We start from the raw sequence: 26078 nt of genomic DNA, 5'->3' as shown, positions 1-26078 counted from the left end.
TCGTTCCACCTAACTTTACTGTTCCACGCTTCTTCCAAAGCATTAATTTTGGGGTATGAACAAACTGACTAAAGCAAGTTACAGACAAAAGAAAAAAAAAAAAAAAAAAAAACAAACAACACAAGAGCATCTAACTTTGCAGTTTTGAAATTTGGCACTGAGAATCCAGGAAAAGTGTTAGAACTCTGATCCTTAGAAGCCCGCTCAAGAGCCCTAAGGTGAGAAGATGATAGAAAGCAAACTGCAAAGCCAGTTCTGACATTACCAGAGCTGAAAGGGTCAAAGCAGTTACTGTGCAACAAGTCATTTTAAGTTATCTAATTTATTTTCACCTTCTAAATAACCTTGGGAAACAGGTATTATCATCTCCTTTCCAAAATAAAAGTTATTTTCAGAAAGATCAAAAAGCTAATTTCATACCCCATGTTTGCTAACTCTCTGGCCAATAAGTCACATATTGAAGAATTAAAGAATCAGGGTCTATATATTCCTAAAGATCTTCATAATAGAAAATTTCTCACTTTTAGCATTTTATTAATATGTTAAATTATACACATATTTTTTCTCAATTTAACTTTGTTGATGAGAGAAATACATATATATTTAATTCCAAAACATCACTGGCTGGTGACAGACAATCTTAACTAAAGACAATGGTAAGTCCGTCCTATCAGTGTTAATAGAACATACAGGTCTGTCTCATCGCTCCTCTTTTTAGGATGGAGGATGGTGTGTGGGTAAGTGTGTTTGAAGCATACAAGTATGTAGGGGACGGAAGTCAACCTTAGATACATCAGTTCCCCTGGAGCCATACACCTTGTTGTCTGAGACATGGCCTCTCACTAACCTGGAGCATATCAAGTAGATGAGACTGGCTGGTCAGGAAGCCCCAGAGATACAGCACTTGCTCACTCGCTTGCTCGCTCACTCTCCCTCCCTCCCTTCTTCCCTCAGTGGGATTAAAAGCATGTACCAACAGGCATGCTTTTGGTGGGGAGTGGGTGGGTGGTTAACGTAGGGTCTAGGAACCACACTCAGATCTCTATGCTTGCACAGTAAGCACTTCACCAACCAAACCACTTCCCTGAGCCTCTTGTATAATCAAGGTAGCCTCAGTCTTTCAAGCCTGGACTTTTCAGTAACAAATGAAGAAGTGATTGAACTAAAACGTCAGTCTTTACTCAAAATATGCAAGCATAAGCTCCAGACAACCTGACAGCTGCAACATCTTTTAAATGGAGAGAGCAGCTTTATTTAAAAAGATGCAAGGGGCAGGGTGGTTTGGCTGACTGGAAAGATGGCTCAGTCATCTGACTGCTCTTCCAGAGGACCAGGGTTCAAATACCAGTACCCACATGGCAGCTCTCACAACTCTCACATGGACATACATGCAGACAAAACAACAATGCACATAAAATAAAGGTAAATAAAATTTTAAAATAATTTTTTTAAAAGATGTAAGGTGGGTAGAGTAGTGCACACCTTTAACCCCAACACTCTGGAAGTCTGGAGGCAGAGGCAGGGAGAGCTCTGTTAAATTCCAGGCCAGTGAGTTACAGAACAGCCAGAGTTACAAGGGGGCCCCTGCCAAAGTCAATCAATCAAACAACAACAAAAACCACCCAAACCAACCTCTAGCAAGCTGTTTCATAGACTGATAATACAACTAGGTTCATTACTTCCTTTGGCCTTAGGTGTGAGATCTTAAGAGCTTTGTGGAAAATCTGCTAATGACCCTATTCCCATTAGAAAATATCAAACAACAGAAATGGGTTCAGTTGCTAAATATTCTTGAGTCTCAGAGATCATGGCGTTCAGGGAAACAGATTCATCCTCTACAAGGGAATAATTACCAACAATCAGCATCCTGTGTTCAGGGACTTAGGAGCCATTTGAGGGACCACATCCACAGCAGGAATGAAAACTAGGTGCGTGAGTGGATTAGGACCTCTAAAGCTCCACTCTAACACTTCCTACCAGAGTTGCCACTTAGTGACTTTAATTTTTCAAGGCCAGGCGGACTGCCAAGTCACTACTAAAACCGGACTAACAACTGATTTTTCCTATTGCGACATCACCAAGTCCTGTACGCTCTCTCTTTCCTCTCCCCTTAAACAGCAATCCTCACCAAAAATCAGCTCATTTGCCCAGTAACCTGTTCCAACCAGAAGCACTCATGGGGTTGCCATCAGTATTACTCTTCTTGGCAATACCAACAGACCCTGTGGCCAGCTGAAAAAGCCAAAGCAGAGAGAAGGAAGAAAAGGTGAGCGCTAAAACCTGCAGCAACTCTGAGGCCAGCACAGGAAGGAGCCAGTTGTGGATTTAGAAACCCAGCTACCAAAATTCTGCTTCTTGAGTCCTGAACAGAAACTCTGCCAAAATAAATGGCTACAGGTGAGGAATCAAATTGCATGGGCACATGTAAACTCAGTACTCTGAATCCCAAACTCAACTCAAGGCTGTGACCTTTCTCACCACAGACTACCCAGGTAGTCATTATGAATCGAAAAAAATCATAAAAAGGATACTGTCAAAAGGATAAGTTTCCAGATTCCTAACCCGACTTTCATTGATAGTAATACTTTAGATCAACCAAGTACTCTCTGATTTACTATGGTTAGTAAAACTCTGTATTCTTGTCCCCTTACTGGCAAAGCCAACAATCACACAAATCCTGAGTGTACTGCTTGCCTGTGATGATCTTTTGGTAGGTAGCATCCTAACCATTTGCTTTAAATCCTATTCAAACAAGGGTACAGGGAGGTTAAAATACTTTTAAAGTTCAAATGCCCGTCATGGTGGTGCATAGCTTTAATCCCAGCATTCAAGAGGCAGAGGCTGGCAGATCTCTCAATTCAAGACCAAAAGCACATTCCAGGACAGCCAAGGCTACACTGAAAAACCCTATCTCAAAAAGCCAAAATAAGAAAATAATAAATAAGATAAGAAATAATAAATAAATAAATAAATAAATAAAATAATAAATAAAATAAGAAAATAATAATAATGATGATGATGATAATAATTATCATCATCATCATTATCATTATTATTATTATTCAAAATTCACTCTCTTTGCCTTAATAAACCTGAGTTGGTCAAGGCTCTACAGCATCCTCAGAAAGGCACTATTTTCCAATTGCTTAGAACGCTTCCTTTCCCGGATGTTTTCCATAACTAAAGGGATCTAGGTTAAACTCCCTGCCTGCTTCTATGCCCATCACTTTGAATTGCTGTTCTGGCTGCACCCAGGTTTCCAGAAGGGATCCAAGTTGCTGCCCATTACAGAGAGACCCTAGAAATCAAATTTTTTTTTTCCAAATGTTCTGCCCACCCACCTCCCTCCTTTTCAGCAACATCCTCAATGTGGCAAGCAGGGAAGGTGGGCTGAAGCAACAAGAAAACTTCCCCAAGGTTGGGTACAAACTCCACCAGGGGGGCTGGACTCACCTTCCCGACAGAGCCCCATGACTTCGCGGTTTTTCCCAAACTCCTTGAAACTTTCATCCAATTCGGTCCCTAGGAGATATACACACACAGGAGGAGGGGAGAGGCAGGTCAGTGGCCAGGAGTGTGACGCACGCTCACGCACGCACAGGGTAGGTGTGGGCACCTCCGCGAGCGTCCCACAACCCAGCAAAAGATAGCATCTCTGACCCCCGAGGGGGCGGGTCACAGGACACTGCTCGGAGGAGGGGTGCGGGGCCAAAGAAGGGGGAGTCGGGGGGCGTGGGGAACCGGGAGGCGTGGACACTCACCATCCTTCCCAGGAAGTTTGGAAGCTTCCACCCACAGATTCCACGACTGTCCCAGCATCGCTTCGGGACTGGGCAGGGGCCTGCGCTCCCCCACTGTCGCCATGGCGGCGGCCGAGGTGGTGGCGGCCCCGGTGCCGCCGTCCTCCGGCCGTGGGCGCCGCGGCGGCGGGTGCTGCCGCTGGGGCTGCAGAGGCTGTGGCTGCTGCTGCTGCCGGGCGGCCGCTGCTCCGCCCGCCGCGCGGCGCGGCTCCCCCCTGACGTCATCCGCGGCCCGCTCCGACATTCTTTCCGCTCCTACAATGTAACAAAAAGGGGGAAAAGAGTGGCGCGGGGGCCGCTTTTAAGGAGGCTCCGCGGAGTTCCGGCGGCGTGCACGGCCCGCAGGCCGGCGGCGCTGACAGCCCCCGGCCCCCGCCGTCGTCCCCGCCCGGGCGCAAAGTCCGCGGCGCGGCTGGCTTTCGCTTTCGCCTCCCGCGGCCCTCGTAGGGCGCCGGCTGCGGCCGCCACTGCGGCGCTGGCTGCCCAGCTCGGCCCGCCTCGGGAGGCCAGCGCCCGGAGCCGACCTGTCGTGACCTCAGCCCCGCCCGCGCCCCGGCCCGCGGCTGCCCACCCTGCGGGCGCTCGCATCCCGGCCCGGCCGGCAGCCCCGCTCCTTCCTTCCGTCCGCGCGTCCGTCCGAGCGGCGGCGCCCGGCCGGCTCCCTTAAGCGGAGGCGCCTCCTGTCGCCTCCTCCCCCTCGCCGGTCCCTCCCTCTCTGCTCGCTCCGGCGAAGTTTGCACGTCAAGCCCCCGGAGTGGAGCCAGGGCGAAGTCGGAAACGCAGCCACCTATGGAAGAGCCTGCTGGTCGGCCCCGGCACAGCGACGAAAGCGTCGCCCATGCCCTCCCTCCGGAGCCCCGGGCACCAGCACTTCGCTCTGGGCTTGCAGGAGGCTGTACAGTAGCTGGAGCATGAATGGGAAGCCGCCGCTGTGCGGACGCCCAGAAACCAAAGCTGCTAGTGACAGGTGTGAAAATGCCACCCAGGTGTTAGCCCAGGTGTCTGCATCAAGACCCTGCTGCACGGCAAGCCAGGCACGTGTACCTCAGCGCCCACAACTGAAGGACACACTATGTCCTGGGAATTTGAATTTCTTCTCCAGCAAGAAGGGGGCCACAAAATCAGTGTATCACTTTAAACTTGAGTTGTTAGTCTCTCACAATTTATGGTTGTCTTTCCTAGGGTCAGATGAGACCCCATGGCTTAAGGAATATACCAAATATACTGGTCAGATTTGGATCACTAAATTAAGCACTAGCACATAAACTCACCCCCTCCAGGAACATCAAACAAGCATAGGAGTGGACCACCACAAGGAGCCTTTAGTAAATGTTCCTATTATTCTGTTATTTCAGTAAAGGAGCACTTTTCTAGCCTGTTAAAACCCTCTGGCTTACAGGTGCCTTCTGGGACTAGGTGAGGAGGTGAGCTTTCTGTACTTTTGTTGGCTTTTTTTTTTTTTTTCCAAATACCTAGTAAGACAGATGTGACCAACATCTCTGTTGAAATGTCTAACTTACAAAACCCTTTAAAATGTTTAAATGAAAGCAAAAGTGAACACAGAAATGTTTCCATAATATATTAAAGTCAGAACTTGGTGAAAAGGGTTTGACATAGGTGCAAGTTTAAACCCTTGAGCTGGGTATAGTATGCACCCAGAGCCCCTAGTTACTTGGGAGGCTGAAGCAAGAGTATATGTAGTACAGTAATCCAGATAAGATTGAGAAACACAGTAAGCACTTGTCTTAAATAAATAAAGCATAAACACAATTTCTGTTAGACACACTGAGAAATGTATGTATAGGGTTTTTTTCCTGGATTGCACACCAAGAAATCCAAAAAGGGAATCTGCTGAGTGTTTATCAAAGGACAGTTGCTTTCAGAACACTCAGGCTGTACAACTAACAGAAAACTGGAATATATTTTCCATAATTTAAAAACTGTATTCATACTGAATGTTTACATATTTTTTACATTTCCCTAAATACAATCTAACAACTATTTACATAGAATTTACATTTTATGTAAGTACTATAAGTAATCCAAAGATGATGTGATGTAGACTGAGAGATGTGTATAGGTTATGTGTCATTTTATAGAAGGGACTTGAACATCTGTCAATTTGGGATTCTGTGGGGGTCCTGGAATACCAAAGGATGGATGTAATCAAAACTGATTGAGATGACTTTTTTAAATATAAGGTTTTTAAATCTAAAAAACTAATTTCTGTAAACTTTAACTTTCTAATAAAAGAATAACAATGAGCAAGGTTAAAACACATTACCATACTAATTCAACATAGCTTGTATGTCTCCAATGCAGATTTTCAAATTTTTCATTAACCTTGATTCATTGAAACATTTGTATAAATGTTTCCCATGATGTAATATATATGATTTATTAGTTTGGATTTTGTAATTCTACATTTAAGATAAATTAAAATTTGAATTCTACTGGTCCTTGGAACTGCTAACTTATTGCAGAGCTTAGACAGAGGCACCACCATTGAGCTACCAAGACCATAGCTATTGGATACTCAGAACAAACACACTTAGATACCACACTCAGAAGCTTGTATTTTGAGGACAGACATTCTGATTGCTGGACAGATAGGGTGAGAATGAAAAGAAAAGCAAGAATGGAGAACATGACACTTGGTCTCACTTCCTAAAGACATTGCTTTCACAGTTCACTGCTTGATCCTTCTGCTTTTTGCCAACTAATAAAGATCAATATGGCAATTTGATTTCTGCTTGATAATTCTTTGGTTTTCAAAGTTTTTATCTTGTATACCAAGACAGAACAGACCTTAAAATTGTAAGACAAAGTCTCAGCATCATGATAGTTATTAAAACACATCAATAATAGCACCAAGGTGTAAGGGAATATGCCATAGGTACGTTAGCGCATTGTTTGAATATTAACAGTATTATTTATAACTGACAAAGAGGCTAAGTGTGTTAGCACACACCTTTAGTCCCAGCACTGGAGAGGCAGAGCCATGGGGCTCTGAGTTCAAGACCAGCCTGGTTTACAGAGTGATCTCCAGAAAAGCCAGAGCTATATCATAGAACTGTCAAATACAAACAAAACAAAATGAAAACAAAACAACTAACAAGAAAAGGGAAGTGGAGCTCCAAAGTCAGCTTCTTATTCCTGGATTGATAAGGAGTTCTTCCACTTACAGATATGCAACCTTGGGCTCCTTACCCAGTTTTCCAATATGTCAGTTCCCTAATCTGTAAAATGGAGATAAAGCCAGGCTTCTAAGGACCGCAGGGAAAGATCCTTTGAAAACACTTGGTTTAAATTATTATTCTGACTTGCATCAGACTGAGCAATTTAGAGTCCTGAATGCAAGAGTATCTGTAGCACTGCATATCAATGACATTTACTACAAAATTGAAGAGGATGTAGAGACAAGCAGTTCCTGGCATTTCCCAGCCAGGCCCTTTTGTCTTCACCGCCCATCAAAAGTCTTACTGCGTTATAGAAAAGACAGATTCTAGTATTATCTGCAGTTGTTTTAGGACTCCTAATTAGTAGTTTGAAGGAGTTGCCAAAGGAAGCAAAATTCAAAGTTTAGAGAGAAAGAGTTTCTGCTATTCAAATGTTGGCAACCTTTTAAAAGTATTCCTTATACAAAGAACATTGTTTGTGAACAATAATAAAACAGACATCCAAATACTTAGTTTTTCCTGTCAGGAAAGAAACTAATGACCTTGTTTATAAATATTCCATCCTCCAAACCCCCTCTCAAACTATAAAGAGAATGGTCCATACAATGTATACACATTTAATATAGTTATGATATGCTAGTATGTCTTGTACAGAATTGATACTTCAATACTTCAGTACCTGTTGATACTTTAAATGATAGAGATTTGATAATGTTTGAATAAGAAAGTTGCAATTTGCCAAGCAGTTCCTGATTGTATACTCTGTATAAGGCACTCTATCAGGCACCAGGGTTAAAAAAAAAAAAAAAAAAAAAAAAAAATCACGTAATACATGAAGGGATTAACAACTAGGCATTTATCAAAATGTCTATGTTAAAAGATCCCCATATCAATCAGAATGTATGCAGTTTAAAAATAAAACTGGAGACTGGAGAGATGGCTCAGCAATTAAAAGCACTGTCTATTCCTCCAAAGGACCTGGGTTCAATTCCCAGCATCCACATAAAGGTTCCAACTCAAGAGTCCTATGACCCTTATGGCTTCAGTGGATACCAGGCATACACATGGCACATACTTGCCCACAGGCAAAACACATATATACATAAAAATAAATCTTTTGTTTTCCTTAAGAAAAAAATGCTGCCAAATTCTGATCATTTTATCCTTTCAAGGAAAAAAAAAAAAAAAGTCTCTTACTTCACTTCCCAAATTAGGGACATCCTCAGGAGGTGCCAGAGCTCTATCACCAAGATTCTTTCCATGGCATATCACCCACAACATGATTTTCATTCAAATGCACAATAAAACAAAGGCTGGGGTTGGTCTTCCCACCTTGCATATACAGTATATATATGGAGAGAGAGAGAGAGAGAGAGAGAGAGAGAGAGAGAGAGAGAGAGAGAGATAGAGATTGAGATTGAGACAGAGAGAGTCTGACCTGCTAAAAATATTCTACGATTCAAAATCCTACACAAGCATTTTTGTTTGGGGGAAAAAACCCACCAATCCCAATACAATGTTTAATAAACCTGGAAACCAGTAAGTTAAGTATATTTATGTGTGTGGATTCTTTATTATCATCTTCAAAGGACTGAAGTTATTTGGGCAACAAGAAAATCAGATTTGCTGAATTAGGAATGTGTTGGGTTCCTTGGTTGGTTCCTTCCTTCCTTCCTTCCTTCCTTCCTTCCACTACAATTTGCAGAGCCTTTCTTCGTTTGTATGCTCTCTTGTTCCTCTACTCAGACCTCCCTTCTGTCTTCACCAGAGTGCCTGGGCTCTGCTCTGTATGAGGGTTTCTCGGGCCTTTCCTTAACCGTGCTCTCTCTAATGAAATGCTGTGCAGTTTATCACAGATACATCAGTATTCTAGTAGAGAAGGAATGGTGAATAAATTCAACTCACCAGCCCAGTAACCAGAATGTCTGACAAGTACAGGATTAGAAGTAGCAAGAAAATTTACAGCATTGGAGACTTAAAGATAATTATCTTTCTGAAGACTTAACCTGTACATGCTCATTCTACAAAAATGCATTGCTTATTAAGCAGTTCAAAGCTTTTATTTGGTTGGTTTTCTTACTCATGTGTGGATAGTGGTATATTAATTATACCATAGAAACACTCATCAGTTAGAGCTAACTGCTTAAAATAAGAGAAAAACGTAAATGTTTAAGTTTATAAATTATAACATAAAGGTAATTCATAAAATGTAACCAATAATACTCAAATATTTCTTAGATGTTTAATAGCTACCTGAAGTATAATGATAAACCAGATTTGGAATCTTTAAAGTCTTTAAGTTGGGCAATTAAAAAAAAAAAAAGATGACCCAGCACTTGGGAGGCAGAGGCAGGCGGATTTCTGAGTTCGAGGCCAGCCTGGTCTACAGAGTGAGTTCCAGGACAGCCAGGGCTACACAGAGAAACCCTGTCTTGAAAAACCAGAAAAGAAAAAAAAAGAAAGAAAGAAAGAAAGAAAAGATGAAATTATAAAAAAAAGAAATAGAAAAACGACCCAACATTCAGCTATAAGTGAGGCCTACTATATGGAGTTTTAGCATGCCGTCTCCTGTGCAGTTAAATGCAGGGGTTAGCACACTGTTAACAATTCCCTATGTCACTTTTGTGCTTTTAAGGCTTTCTCTGACATCTCACAGCTTAAAGGCCCAGCAGTGAAAAAGTACTACTACTTCCTATCTGCATGGCTCTGGAGAAATCACTTTTAGTTTCTCTGAACTGTTTCTTCCTTTACAGAAGGAGTGAAGCAAAACTAGCCACTTTAGAAATCAGCAGTGCAAGAGCAAGCCAGACAGCTGTTACTCTCGCCAGCACCACATCTGTCCTAAGGTATGCCCCAATTTTATTCTGTCCACGTTGTATGTTTATAGGAGGTTTTTTTTTTTTTTTTTTTTTTTTTTTTTTTTTTTTTTTAAGATTTTTATTTATTTTATCTATATGGGTACACTGTCACTGTCTTCAGACACACCAGAAGAGGGCATCAGATGGTTGTGAGCCACCATGTGGTTGCTGGGAATTGAACTCAGGTCCTCTGGAAGAGCAGGCAGTGCTCTTAACCACTGAGCCATCTCTCCAGCCCCCTAGAGGAGGTTTTGATGAAGTACTTTACTTAACATCAGCCCTTGCTAATTTTGAGGGGATCCCCCCAAAACTATAGAAATAAATAAAGACATATAGTATCCAAGAGCCTCTACAGGCTGTCCTGCTTCACCTCTGCCACCTCTGTATATTAAGTTCCTTCCTGAAAGAACTCTATATCCTAGGGTAAGTCAACACCTCAACAGCTTACAATGTGCTCCTACTTCTAGCTCTCTGGTCCTGTTTGTATCCATACAGGTCACTCCATCTAAAATATACCACCTGACCCACCCTCAGATAAAACTCTCTCAGCCAATCAAGTCTATCCTGAAGTATCATTTCTTTTACAAAATCTGTCCTGATCCTTCTCAGTAAGCACATGGGAAGCTATCCCTACCACTAAGTCATGGGACTTCACAGCCAGGGTCAACAACATAAGCTCTGAAATCAAAGTAGTAATGTGGTAGATGGTTCACTGTCTCAGGGCTGGAGATTTTGCATTTCTGCAGAAGGGAGGGAGCATTAGGAACCTGGGACTCATGTTATCAAGCTGCAGTGTGTAAACTGGTCCCTAAGCCCATTGGAGCTGAACTCTTAAAGACAAACAGTCTAGGTTTGTTAATATGAGATGGATAGAATAGCACAGATATTTCTTCCCTCTTTCCTTAGCAAAGCTCAGGTGTTAAGCCATACCATCAAACCCATGGCACCTTGGCTCTCTGTTTTCTCTTGTACCTTGATCTAGCAAAGGTTTTATTGTTTCTGAAAACACAGACTGTTAAACAAAACTTTCATTCCCTTTTCTCCCTCAAAGTAGCAAATTTCTCTTTAGTAGGGGTAAAAGGACTGCATATTTGCAAATTGGGGTTATTTGTCACTGGTACATGACTATGGTTCCCTGTTTTCTTCTTCTACTAAGTGTGTGCGCGCACACACACACACACACACACACACACACAAATTCTCATATAAAAAGTGTGGCCATGGGCCAGATATGGTAGTGTACACCTTTAATCCCAGCACTCAGGAGGGGGAAGCAGGTGGATCTCTGTGAACTCCAAGACAGCCAGGGCTACATAGTGAGACTATGGAGAGAGGAGAGGGAGGAAAGAGAGAGAAGAAGAGAGAGGTAAGGGGAGAGAAAGAAAAGAAAGAAGGGGAGGAAAAGAGGAAGAGAATGAATCATGAGAGTACCAATAATCCAAATACTTTTCCAGTTGTATTAGTCCCTGACCTTTCTCGACAAAAATACAGTTTTTACATTCCTAAGTCCATTGCATTTTAAATGTTTTAATCAACAGCTGAGAGCAAAGATTCAGACCTTCCTATTTTTCAATTCATATTCTCTTTTGATGAAAAGAAGAACCTGGAGACTTTGATTCCTCAAACCCCACCCCTGTACACCCTAACTGCTCTACATGAAGGACTTTAAGATCAGAAAATGGGAACTGAAAATTCTTGATGAAAAACCTGCCTTTCATGCTTTTCAAAAATGTCTTGCCTCTCTCCAGAAAACAAGCATTCCTCACAAGACATGAACATTTTCCAAATGGTTTCTGGGACGCTGGCAGCAATCATAAATGTGCTAAAGCCTGACTCAAGGTGTTTCTTGGAGAGAACCAAGAAGACATCTTGTATTTCATCAACAGTAAGTTCTTATGATTCAAAAGTATCTAAGAGAAAGTGAGTAGATGATGAACATACAGAATGGATTATTTTGGGGGGGGGGGGTTGTTGTTGTCTTGTTTTGTTTTCTTTTGTTTTGATTTTTCAAGACAGGGTTTATCTGTGTAGCCCTGGCTATCCTGGAACTACTCTGTTGACCAGGCTGGTCTTGAACGAGAGAGATCTGCCTGCCTCTGTCTCCAGAGTGCTAGGATCAAAGGTGTTTTCCACCACCATCTAGCTCACTGAATGGATTTTTATCCTTGTTTTTCTTTTTGTTGAGAGTTTCTTACTGAGAGATTTGTATCTAAAATAGATAACAATTATAATAATGACAGTGCTATAGTGCCCACACCCCACACACATAAATACACCCACAGACTCAGTGTTTAAAACAGTACAAAGGATCGAGACAGAGACTATATATTCAGCTGTATTTAAAAAAAATAAAAAAATAAAAAAATAAACCATTCTCACAAAACAATTCCATATGTTGGTGGTAGGAATAGAAAATTTTACAGCCACTGTGGTAAACAATATAGAAGTTCCTCAAGACCCAGCAGTGGCAGTGCACTCATCTAATTCCAGCACTAGGAGGCAATGACAGGCATGTCTCTGAATTCGAGGCTAGCCTGGTCTACAGAGCAAGTTCCAGGATAGCCAGGGCTACAGAGAAATCCTGTTTTCAAAACAAAACAAAAGACAAAACAAAACTATTGTACTCTATCCATGCAGTTCCTAATTTGTAGCTGAACCCCTAGCACTGGTGACATGGCTCATGAGTAAAGGTACTAGCTGCTGCAAAACTGGGAACTTCCCCAGATCCATACATGTGAAAGTGAACAACTAACTCCTGCTAGACTTCCTGTGACCGCCACATGTGTCATAGCAAATACTCATGTGCATGAGCATGTTACACACACACACACACACACACAGACACACACACACACACACACACACACACAAATAGGTGTAATTTTTAAATGAGAAAAAAAATATATACCAAGTGAAAAACACCAGAGACTAAAAGTTACTGTGTTGCTCTATATACAAACTGTCAAAGGCTTCTGTGTTCCATGCTTGGTCCTGGGGCATCAGAGCTCTCAGAGGACACCGATTAGTGCTGAATGGAGAAGGATGGAAACTATAGTTGGGGGGAGGGGTCATGAGGTGGGTAGTACCCTGGATAGCTTGGCTGATACCTAGTCTCTGTCCTGCTCCCTGGATTCCAATAGCTGAGGAGCTCTGCTTTCCAGCCCCTCAGCTAACCTGCTCCATGTCAGCACAGGCCTCTTCACAATGGACCATGCAGCCATGAAAAAAATCCTTCCACTGTTCAAACTGTCTTTCTGAGGCATCTGCCACAGCAACAGAAAGCTAACATGATCATTATTATTATATGACTCCATGTATTCATATGTGAATTATCCAGAACAAGCAAATCCACGGAGACAGAAGGCAAACTAGCAGTTTTCACCGGCCTGAAGAAGGGAAAACACGGAGTCACAGCTTAATATGAATGGGGTCTCCTTTAGAGATGCTAAAAACATTGTAATGGTTGTGTAAGACTGGGATTATACTGAAAACAAAACATGAACTCTGCATTTTACATGGCTCAGTCAACAGTGTCTGGACTGTACCCCCACAAAGATATTTTTTTTTAAAGCCAACATTTAAATATGGGAAATTTCACAGAAAACTTCAAGATTGCCTTCTGTTGAAAAAGTTCACCGGGCAGTGGTGGCGCACGCCTTTAATCCCAGCACTTGGGAGGCAGAGGCAGGCGGATTTCTGAGTTCGAGGCCAGCCTGGTCTACAGAGTGAGTTCCAGGACAGCCAGGGCTACACAGAGAAACCCTGTCTTGAAAAACCAAAAAATAAAATAAAATAAAATAAAATAAAATAAAATAAAATAAAATAAAATAAAATAATAAAAGTTCAACAGAATCTTCACAACAGCTAAGGGCTAGAGGGAAGCCTAGTCCTGGAGTTCACCTCTGCCACTCCCTGACTTGGGACAGGAGGGGGTTATAGTATCTATAGCAGTGGTTCTCAACTCCTAATGTTGCAACCCAGTTCCTCAAGTTGTGGTGACCCCCAGCCATGATTTGTGTTGCTACTTCATGACTGCAATGTTGTTAGTGTTATGAGTGGCAACTTCAACATCTGTGTTTTCCCATGGTCTTATGCAACCCCTGTGAACAGAGAGGTCTTGACCCACAAGTTAAGAACTGCTGGTTAAGACCAGACTGCTGGTCTACAGAGTCTGACTGCAGTCAGGAGTTGATGAATTAAAAGGCTTACAACAGGAGCTAGAAGGCAGGCTTGGTGAATACAAGGCTTCTGCTCTTCCATAGGTGCTACTTGGTGGTTCTCAATCATCAGGACCTCCAATTCCAAAAGATCTGACACCCTTTTCTGGCCTCCATAATGTGTACATGTGGTACACATACATGCAGATAAAACATTCAAACACACACACACACACACACACAAATAGCAAAATTAAAAAAAAATGTTAGCTGGTCAGTGGTGGCACAAGCCTTTAATCCCAGCACTTGGGAGGCAGAGGCAGGTGGATTTCTAAGTTCGAGGCCAGCCTGGTCTACAGAGTGAGTTCCATAATAGCCAGGCTTGCACAGAGAAACCCTGTCTCAAAAAAAAAAAAAAAAAAAAAAAAGTTAAAGGCCTGTGAATAGTAAATATTGATGATTTTTATACTTTATGATCTCTCTCGTATTTGCCTTTGTTTTTGTTGTTGTTCAAACAGGACCTCAGGTAGCCCAGAATAGCCTTAAACTCACTCTGTTGTCAAAGCTGCCCTTACATTTCTGATGTCCCTGCCTCCACCTGAAACATGCTGGAATTACAGGCATGGCCATCATGTCCCAGCCCCTTGTCCTCTTCTTACAGAGTTCTGAGAATGTACTTTTCTTCTTTTTTTTTTTTTTTTTTTTTTTTTTTTTTTTTTGTTTTTCGAGACACGGTTTCTCTGTGTAGTCCTGGCTGTCCTGGAACTCACTCTGTAGACCAGGCTGGCCTTGAACTCAGAAATCCGCCTGCCTCTGCCTCCCGAGTGCTGGGATTAAAGGCGTGCGCCACCACCGCCCGGCGAGAATGTACTTTTCAACTGCTTTATTGAATGCTTTTACAGATAAAATACAGCATGTGACATTGTAGTCCAACAGCAAGAAATGAAAGACAACAAGACAAAAATTTCAAAGTAACAAGCCAAATATCCTATGCACACTGGTGAAGGTCCTGGAAACACTATGCGCAGAAGGGCGGCCTAAATGACTCTAGGTATGTGGGAAGTGGGAGGCAACACACTTAAAGCTTCCTACTTAGTGGGCCTTATGCATAGAGAACAGCCCAGGTAACTCTAGACTTACAGAAACAGAGGGTAACAAGCTTTACACTTATAATTCCTTACACTTAAAGGGACTTCATATGCTATTTATATTTTAAACAATAGTTTTATAATCAGACCCTTCCAAAAGCTATTTATAAAAGGAGAAACTGTGAAGCTTTGGGGGATGTTCACAAAGCTCTGCCCAGGGACCAGCCACAGCATGATTTCCTAAAATCAGAAGCCCTTTCTTCTGCTCTCAGACATGGATTTTACTCGTACTGTTCCTAAAGACCATTTCTCCCTCAGCTCTGTTCTCCCTTGTACCACAAGACTTCCCAGCTGCTGGCCTGGCTGAGCGCCCTGCCCTGCAGTGTCCCTCACTCCTCAGCCCAGTCTTTCTGGGTCCCTCGTCCGTGCCCTTTTATAAACTGTTCTAGTAAGCCAACAACTATGTCCAGGACATAAGCTATTCATCCATGAAAGATTTTGTAAATACCATTATCTTTTTATTTCTTTATATATTTTTATTCTCCATTGTGTCTTTGTATTGTATCCGTGGTGTATACACGTCTGTGTGCCTTGAAGGTCACAGGTTGCTGTTAGACATCTTACTCTACCAGCATCCACCCTGGGAGGTTTTGAGACAGCATTTGTCACTGAACCTGGAGCTCACCATTTCAGCTAAGACTTCCTAGGCAGCAAACCCCTAGACTCGGCCTGCCAGGGCACCCCAGCACTAGATTCCTGTTGGAACCTCTAGAAGCCACTGCTTCTCCTGACGTTCTGCATGTCTGCTGGGATCCCAACTGAGGACCTCACTCACCAGCTGATCCAGTCCCACAGCCTACTATCACCTTTTATTTATTTACTACTTATTTTAGATTGTGGTAAAATTCATATAAAATAAAATTCACCATTTTAAAATGTACAAACTAAAGGCATTTTATTATATTCACAGTATGGTGTAACAGCCATCACAATGTTCTAAACATTTTACCATGCACAAGGAAACTCCAAACCCATAAAGACATTTTCCAAGCTTCCTTTGTCCCCTAAAAAAATCCTACCTCCATGATGTGCCTATTTGAGGTATCACGTGTGAATGGAGCCATCCAATAAGTAGCCTTTAGAGTCTGGCTTTCTTCATCTGGCACAATGTTTCAAGATACATATGTTGGAGTACATGTCAGTATTTCATTCCTCTTAGGGCTAAATAATGCAGGATTTCCCTCTGGTCCACAGTTTTCCACTTTCTATGGACTTAATTACTAACAGTCAACTTCTGTCTCAAAATAAATGGAAAATTCTAGAACTAAGCCATTTCTAAGTTTTAAATTGTGCATTGTTCTGAGCAATGAGATGAAATCTCCAATCAATCCACAACAGCAGGCCCAGGGTGAGATCGCCGCTTTATCATCTCATCTGCACTGCATATACTGCCTGCCTGCTAGTTCTGTAGCTGTGGGAAGAAGCTACTGGTACACAGCAGAATCTCACAACATAATCTAGTGGGACTCTAATAGCTTCATTTTCTAACATAGGCCATTAATGTTTTACAAATCATGGAGGGACAGCTTACAGTCTGGATTTCATTCCTTATCATTTTGAGGTCTAGCACACTGTCAAGCTAATACAACCGTCACCGTATAATTAGGCTCAACATTTTCACCTTGCTATCTGTAGCCTATCTTACTATATACTACCATAGCTCCAATGGTTCTGTTAACAGAGAGCTGACATCAGTCCTGTACCTCTCTTGGGATACAAGCTAAAGCCCATTCTATGGTCTCTAAAGTCATAGGCTCAGTCCTGTTCCCTGCCTACCTTCATGCCCTTTCTCCTGAGCACTCACTCAGAGGGTGCCTCTCTGTTTCCTAAAGAGCCCGGGCCTACTTCTGCCTTTATCTGCTCCATCAGCTGTATTATCCCCACCAGAGAACTCAACAGCTTACTTCCCCAGCATTAATGGCCAAGTGTCACCTTCTCAGAGTATGACCCTGCTCACTGCCATTTAAAAGGTCAGGCCCCACCTCTAATTGTAATCACCATCTTCCTAATCCTGCCCTGCATTCTTTCTAAACACCCAACATCTAATAATCTAAGAAATACTGTACTGACTAGGTTTGCTGGCTTCTCTCATTTCCCTTCCACTGAAAGGTAAGTATATTGTGGCCATTATAAAAACAAAATAGAGGCTTCTGGAAACACTTAAAAACGAAATTAGCATGTTCCTTAGCAAGACTAAAACCCAGCAGGGAAAACATCAAACCTTGCACTAGCTCCCTGTCTAGCATCTAGGAACCCCCTCTCCTGTAGCCTTGTTACCTGTAACAGGAACCCTCTATCTTACATCAGCTCTGGTCCATGACTAGAGCTTTCCTTAGTGGATATCCCATGATTCTGACATCTCCGAAATCCTGGCACATCCACTGAAACTTGGTCTTCACCTTCAGAGTTTCACAGTGCACTCTCTGGGTCTTCCTGTGGATTCTTAAAGTCAACTGGGTCACATGATGCCTCACCTCAGCAACTCTTTAAAACTGTAACATAAGACTCCATGACCCCCTCAAATCCTATGTCTTTCATGCTTGCGAAACCAGCACCACATAGAAGACACTGCCACATTCTGCTAAAGCTTAGGATGGAGCTAGCCACACTGAAGCAGAGCTGCACCAGCCTTCCTGTGCTAAGCCTGGAGGATTGCTTCCAACAGAGAACCCTCTCTACCACATCCTTAGTCTCCTTCAAGTGGATTTACATTTTCATGAGATGGAGCCTCCAATAAGCAGCCCTGACCTCCTGGCACTTTCCTGTTGTTCCAGTGCAGCTACCAGGCTTCTCTTTAATAATTACAACTCTTTCCAAATGGCCTGGGCCATTAACTATAAACCAGCCACACTCCCTGCTTTGCCTAATGGCAGCATTTTCACCAACTGTCCCACCTGTTGGGCGTTGGGGTTGCCCCCCCCCCCCCACCCCCCCCCCCCCCCCCCCCCCAGACTGAGTCCAGAGCACAGTCTCAACATTATCCTGACTTCAGATTTCTCTGGGATGGTGATTTCGAGACACTAGAAGTTAGGAGCATTTTAGGTTAAAGAATAGAAAACCTTGGCTAAATGAGAAATAAATAAAAAAAAAAAGATCCTATAATATAGGATTTGTAGTTGATGTATACCTAAATATTGCTAAGACAGGGGCATGGTAGGACAGACTTTTAATCCCATCACTCAAGAGCAGCCTAGTCTACAAAGGCCAGCAAGAGCTACATAGTAAGGCCCTGCCTTTAAAATCAAAGCAGAGAGAGGCGGGGGTTGGAGAATGAAAGAACAAGACAAAAAGATAAACAGAAAGCAAGTTCTAAATATAAAATAAAGATCAACCATGTGTGGCAATGTTAACTCAATTTAGTCATTTCACTCTGTATTTCAAAGCAATATACTATATATAACAAATACATGTAACTTTTAATTATTGGTTAAAAATATGAATTCAGTAAGAGGATCTTATATTCTTTTGGATTATCAAGTCATCCCTAGTGCCTAAAAGAGAGCATAACATGTAAACTGCCCTCTATAAATACCGCCTGAGAAAGCGACTGCAGTGAAGGAGCTGCCCCTTGAGACTGGCCCTAGGCCTGACACGTCCTCACAATTCCACCTGACCCCATGACTGATTTCTGTTTGCTCAGTACATCTGTGAGTATACAATTCTTCCTTCGATCCCTGTCCCTTCTTATTAACTTCCTGGAATTGTATCAGTCTTTGCTACAGTATCATACAATGCTTCCATCAGTACCGTATGGTATTCATGTCATGGAAGTTATCCCCTACTCTCCTCTTCTTTCTCCAAAAGATAATCTCTCTGCACACAGCAGTAAACGACTCAGCATTGAAGAGCTTCTCTGGCATTTTTCAAAATGTTTCCCCCCCCCTCCCTCCTTCGACCCTACTACAGCCAGCAGCCAGCCACCATACAGGAAAAGCCCTGTCCTCTCTTTTTTTGGCACCTGCCTAATATTTCACAATGAATACAGTACATTGTGATGACAATCACCGAAGGACACCACTGCATGTCTGGTCCTTCAGCAGAGAGTGGGCAGAGCTGACTAGATGCTTGTTCTTTTACATGCAGAACTGCCACAATCCTAAAGCTCTCACATTTTGGCTTGGTAAAAGTGAAAGTGTTATCTCTGCAGATGAATGCGCGGGTTGTACAGAATGGTTCCCGTTTTTTTGCTACGGTTGCTTAGGACCTGATTGAAGCATACATTTGTTACAGCCTAAGTATATGCTGATCTATTTCTGAGGTTGAAATTTCTTTAGTCCTTCCTGTCTGAATTCTGTTCAGTTCTTCACTGACTCATCTGAAATTGAATTCTAACTCTAAGCCCCCCACCTCCCCACCCTGCTTTCTTTCAAGGATAGACAGAAGGGTGGCATTTTATCATTAATCTAAACTCTTCCAAGGGGCCCAGGGAAGATGGCTCATATTAAGAAAAGCCATTTACCACAAAGCCTGACACCCTAAATTAGTTCCCCAGACCCATATGATGGAGGAGGAGAAGCAAGTCCTACAAGCTGTCCTCTGGCCTCTATGTGCTCCCTTGTGTACATATAAACACAAGTAAGTAACACACAAAGAAACATGTCATAAATAAATGTAACAAAAAAAAAAACCTAAGCTCTTTCAGGATTCCTTACCATTTTCCAAATTCTGTAGAACTCAGTCATCTTCTGTTCAAATGCCAACTACACTTTCTACTGAGAAGCTATGCTGTGACCACTGTTACTGTGAGACTCCAGACTGCCTGGAGTTCCAGAGTTTCCTGACAGTCTGGAAAGGCACCAGGTGCCCTAAGTATGCCTGACTCTTCTGTCTTTACCAGTCTTGCTCAGGATTCTCCCTACATCAGTGGCTGCTTGCTGCTGTGTGGGGTGGGTATAGGCAGAGTTCAAGCTTGGGGAGCTGGACATGGGGATAGAAAACACAAGAGCATACATACCAGACAACATCCTATGGAAAGAGTGGGAACCGTTTAGGAGAGAGCTAGGAGTCCTGTCTCTAAAGAATTCCTGAAATAGGCCAGGAGGTGGTGGTGCATACCTTTAATTGCAGCAAACAGATTCCTGATCTTTGACTAATGTATGGCAAGTGGTGCTGTTCAGTAGTTTTTGAGCTAAGAAGCAAATACCCAACAGCACTACTGTATTTCTCATATCCACTGTCACTTAACACTAAAAAGTTTGTGTTTTTAAAGTTATACTGAAAGTGTAAGATTCTTCAGATACTTCAACTATAAAAATGATCATCCCTTGGTGACACTCAAATCATATTAGAACTAGAAGTGTAACCTGTTAATTCAGCTCTGCTACATCAAAATAGTAGTTACCTTTTCTTTGGGGTGCAGGCCAAGACTCCTGATTCGTTTACCAGTGAATCTTCATCTGCTGCAGCTGTGCAAGTACTTCCTTCTTAATCTGTTCAGATAAAAAAATAAAATAAAAGAAGGCAAAGGACTGGAATAGTGGACACAAAGTTAATCAGAAATCTATAATCTTATTAGTTGTCACACATTTTAAATTATTACATGTGTTCTGAAGAACCAAACAGCTAAAATTTCAGGCACTTTAACAAGTCTTCAACAAATGCAATTTATTTTTATGATGAACTTAAATTCACTGGATTTACAGTAAACCAAGAACAAATAACTATTCAATATGTCCAGAGTCAACATCTTTGGGCTTAAAAATCACTGTGTGAATTTCCACTAATGAGTTCCCACTTAATGTTTACTGTTGCTATTTGAAAGCTTGTGCCTATGAAACCTGTCAAATTATACCTTTAAAATAACAGGCACACACTGACTATCTGGAGTGTTCACTCTGCACTTTGATTCAACAGAATATAAAAGCAATGCAAATTTTAAACAGGAGAGAAAAATTCAGTTCATCTCCTTAAAAAGCACAAGAAAACGGTGCCTCCATTATCTTCCTATATGTGTGCATTGAAGGTAAAATGGGGGTGCTACTTAGTTTGTGGGGAGCAGTGAGGTAAGGAGTCAAAGGATTGACTGATGTTTAAAAGGTGGTACTCAAGAAAGCAGAGGAGAGCAGCAAATAGAGGCAAGGGCCTAGCTGTGAGGTATGTACTGTCAGATAGAAAACAGGCAGTACAGGCGGAGTGGCACACTCCCTTTAATCCCAGCACATGGGAGGGAGATTTTGGTGAGTTCAAGGCCAGCCTGCTCCACATAGTGAGTTCCAGGACAGCCAGAGCTACATAGTGAGACCCTGTCTCAGAAACAAAAAACACAGGCAGGTTGATTTCCTATGAAAAATTTACTATGAATGCACTATAATTTCCACTGGCTATATAACAAGGTCAGTGGTGAGAAGACTGTTTAGTCAGCTTTTATTGTCACACACTTCAAAATGTCCATATTTCTATGCCTTGAGATGCTGAGATACTACTACACTATCCCAGAGAGTCAATGTCTAAAGTTCTCTGTCATACTTTCTCTACTTATTCATAATTATCTTTATAGCTTTTAAATTATTCTTACGTTTCTGTCTTCTCCCCTTCCTTTCTGCACACAGCTTCAGTTTTATTCACTCACAGTAATGTCTAAAGCCTCCTCACTGTCTTCATGGGACACATGTTTTCTTCTCCTGATTTCTAATTCTTCGCCAGTCTCCTTTCTATCTTTAAAAAAAAAAAAAATTGGATTTCCAATTTAGTGTTCCTGCTCTGTCTTAGTTATAGTAAAAAGCTACTCGTTCCTTCAATGTCTGTCTGAAGCCAGTTGTTTTCTTGGCATTGTAAGCAGTTTACAAGCACACCATAATCTTTACTCACAGTTATCTGCAGAGTACCACAACAGACACACACAGTCAACACAGGTGTTAGGTTAGAAGTAGCCCTTCTCCTCTCTGAGTGTTGCTCCTTCAGAACAAACTAGAGCTGGTACATCGGCTCTCACTTGACCTTAAGTCACCAGGCAGAGCCATTTCTCAATTTTCCAGCATGATACTCCAACTATTTTCCAGAGCATCCAAGGAGCCACTGGCTCTTAGGTGTGGTGAAATCTTTTCTGAGATAAGTTTGACTTCTAAAGAATTCACTGTTTATTAGTCAATATCTTTGTGAGTGGTTTTTTTTTTTTTTTAAGGGTAGTGGTGTTTCCTAAAATACGCATTTTAAAATAGTAACTTCCCTGCTTAGAAAAAGCATCATGGATCTTTAGTAGAAAACATACACTTGTTTAAGTTCTCTCAAATGACTCACAACTGTGTGCTCAAAGTGCTGTCATTGTGACCTCCTTTATTAGAGGGAGACAGAGAGAGAACTCATCGTGTGCTCAGATTGCCCAGCAGAGCAATGGTTCAGACTTGGAACTAGAATCTAAGCCCTCGGTATTGGTTTGTTCTCTTTCCAGGACACAAAACTGTTTTAGCATCAACTTAACTTTGTTCTGCAAATCAAATAGTGTAAACAATAGGCTAGAAAGATTTTCTTAGGCCCAAAATCTTCAAACCTTTATTTACTCAATACCTATTTATGTAATAAGCACTTAACTTTTAGTGATTATTTTATATGAAGGTTTGTTAGACGTAGGAGAGGAGAACCGACCAAGAGAAGACAGTGCTTGGGTTTGTTTTGTTTTTCCAAAGTCCTCAGAAATGCAGGCTCCAATTTATTATTCCTCACAGGTGCTGCTCATCTCCAGTGACCCTCTTCTCTAATCATACTGGTATTTTAAAGCTAGATTCCTGTCACAGCCCAAACCAAACACAAGGCCTCAACTCAGGACACCCAACCTGTTCTCCTTGGAACCAGGAACTGGGAAAAATAGTCCAGTTTAGTTTAGACTGGAATAGCCTGTGTACTTACTAGTCGACAGAAAAAGACCAGTCAGTAAGGAGAAGATGAAAGAATAAAAAATACAGTGGTCAGAGTGAATTGTCCTGAGAAGCCTCTGACCCATAGGGACCGAGGCAGCAAGAACAGGCTTGGGTTTTCCTTTCCATAGCATCCTCCCCAAAGTCATCCCATTCCTCAGCTCCCAACACTCCACTTCTACCACACAGGGCCCCCTCCTTACAAGCATGTTTAGTTCTTACAACTGATTTTTGGTCATTGCAACAACAAAAAAAATCTTGTCTAACAAAATAACAAATTTTATAGTAACAAGATTCAGATTTCATCTGAATGCTATAAAACAAACAAAAAGACACTCAAGGGTTCAGCATTCACTTTAAACAAAGAGAAGATCCCATGCTGATACACAGGCAGTGTAATATTGACGTTCCCAGGGAAACGACATATTTTCTATGACTAACATTGCTATTATGTCCCCTTCAAGATGCTGATCACTTCTCGTTATATGATACAGTCTGTCAAAATTACACAACTCTTGACAAAGGAAGAAATAGTAAGCTATACCAAGACAGCGTTGGTTTGAAATATCAACAGAACAAGCTTTCTTTCTGTTTCTTAAATCATCTTATCCACATAGCAAAGCCCAGAATGTTAATATGAGGCAGGTGCTCTATGCACCGGAGGACCCATGGAGAAGCAGACTGTACATGCTGAACCAGCGACAAGTACAGCCAGGATTCCCACCTGATCCCTTTCGTAAGTCAAAGCTAGAAAAAGTGAAACCTTGAAAGCTCACCCTAGTCTTGGTTCTACACAGGAAAATATTGAAAGACAAGAAGTTTTCTCAGACTGACCGCTGCATTCAAACAGATACACTGAGGGTATGTTTCATGTGGCATACTAGTTGTGACCCATAATTCCCAGGTTGTACTTTCTCTCCACCCTTTGATGATGATGATGTTTTTGCTTTTGTACTTCCCATACTCATCTTGAAGGAAAAAAACACAGATTTGTTGCTACCATTTAAACACTGGGAAGGTTCACACAAAATTCATTTTCGAAAGTCCAAAATCTGGCTACAGAAGCAAGCCCTCCTCCAAGGGCTGACTGGCAGTATACCACAGCTGCCTCTTGCAATTAGCACACACTTTGCAAATTACTCACTTGGCTGCCACACTCACTTTTTTCTTAAGTTTGTTCCCCAAAGGAAGCTATGATCTGTACCTCTTGAGCCTACACTTTTTTCTGAGAGTCTTGTCTCAAATGAAAAAAACTACAACCCAAACTTCAGGATTAGGTTTTACATCAGCTGAGGTACAGACATCAGCAGGTACATTCCAGTAACTATGAACAAACATGGTGCCCAACTTACTTTCTTCTGACCTCAATGGCCCTCACTATCACCCTAACTGGATTTTTTTTCTTGGAAAATCAAAGTGAAAATTGAATCATGTACTTTGTGCAGTCTAGAGATTCCCCTTTTCAAAAGCCAAGAAGAGACCAAGTAGACTTAACAGGCCATAGGATTGCTCTCTGATCATTCACTCCTCCAAGCACAAAGTGTAGAAACAAACCATGCCGAGAAAATGAAGTCCATCCATGTGCAAGGATGCAGCAGCCCTGGTCTAGCTCCAGAGGTACAGTTCTGTTTCTGTAGTCTGTTCTATGACCTTCTCTACCCTCACGTAACTTGTTTGGACTTCAGGCCCTTGGGGACAGGGCTGAAAGGACTCTTAAGAGATCCTCCTGCCTCATCCTCTCCAGTACTCAGACTATAGACATAATGACCATAGTTTTTAAAGATGTCTCATTTTCTACAGATTCTACACAGCTATACAAAATTCAGTTGCTCTCGGGTTTCCAACTGATCTCAGGCCTGAGCTCCCACAGATGCTCAGTTCCTGGAGCACAGGCACAAGTTTCTCAATCGTTCCCTCCTCCGAGCAGCAGCGCAGAAGTAACTGGACTCCTATTTCCTTCAGTTGAGAGAGGTCAGCAAAGCTTTTTTTACCCCATCAAGTCTAACTAAAGTATACTATTTTACCCTTACTCTCGAGCACTAAACCTACAATAAATATCCCTGTCATGGAACTCTTTGTCATGTCAGAAGATTACAATTTACGGAAGTATATGGCAATAACAATAGCATCTGTAGTAGCCCACTAAGCACTTACTGTATTACCTGCTTTCTCCTGCATTATCTCACTTAACTCTCTCTCAGAGACAATGGTGTGCAAACTCTTACCATGTTCATTTGCCAGGAAGTTGAAGCTTGCAGGATGGAGAAACACTCACATACTAAAGTTGAGCTTAAAATAACTGTCTCCGATGCCACACAGAACAGCATTTTTTTTTTTTTTAAGATTTCATTTGGGTGGTGGTGGCGCACGCCTTGAATCCCAGCACTTGGGAGGCAGAGGCAGGCGGATTTCTGAGTTCGAGGCCAGCCTGGTCTACAGAGTTAGTTCCAGGACAGCCAAGACTACACAGAGAAACCCTGTCTCGAAAAACCAAAAGAAAAAAAAAAAAAAAAAAAAAAGATTTCATTTTACTTATTGGGGTGTAGGACCTGTGGAAGCCAGAAGCGGGCATCAAAATCCCTTGAAGCTGGAGCTACAGGCAGTTGTGAGCCCAAGTGGGTGCTGGTAATTGAATACCAGTCCTCTGTAAGAGCAGGAAGCACTCTGAAGTGCCAAGCCATCTCTTAAGACCTTCCAACAGCAATTCCTGTTTCTTTTTTTTTTGTTTGTTTTGTTTGTTTTTTGTTGTTTTTTTGTTTTTCGAGACAGGGTTTCTCTGTGTAGCCCTGGCTGTCCTGGAGCTCACTGTGTAGACCAGGCTGGCCTCAAACTCAGAAATCCACCTGCCTCTGCCTCCCAAGTGCTGGGATTAAAGGCGTGCACCACCACTGCCCTGCACAATTCCTGTTTCTTAATATCTGCTGTTTCAAGTGCTTGAATTCCAGTCTTCCTAGATTCTACGCAACTCATTCCCACCCACCAACACCTGCTCACAGCTGGGGCTGAAGCAAAGTGATAGGGTACTTGCATAACATGTACAAGACCAAGGGATCAATATTCAGCATTGAAAACACACACACACATAC

At 42.2% G+C, this 26078-nt stretch overlaps 1 protein-coding gene across 1 annotated transcript in view; it reads right to left on the bottom strand.

Moving 5' to 3' along the window:
• The window catches only part of Atxn7 (ataxin 7), a 154530-nt gene that overhangs the window by 97915 nt on the left and 30537 nt on the right, over positions 1-26078 (bottom strand). Inside the window, 3 exon segments of the mRNA XM_076931572.1 lie at positions 3454-3522; positions 3762-4055; positions 20484-20571. Coding sequence (XP_076787687.1) covers positions 3454-3522; positions 3762-4044 — 352 coding nt within the window. The 5' untranslated portion in view covers positions 4045-4055; positions 20484-20571.

Source organism: Arvicanthis niloticus, chromosome 3, assembly GCF_011762505.2.
Source record: "Arvicanthis niloticus isolate mArvNil1 chromosome 3, mArvNil1.pat.X, whole genome shotgun sequence".
Classification (NCBI taxonomy): domain Eukaryota; kingdom Metazoa; phylum Chordata; class Mammalia; order Rodentia; family Muridae; genus Arvicanthis; species Arvicanthis niloticus.
The sequence above is the reverse complement of the archived record's forward strand: the minus strand, read 5'-3'. Positions and strand labels throughout refer to the sequence as shown.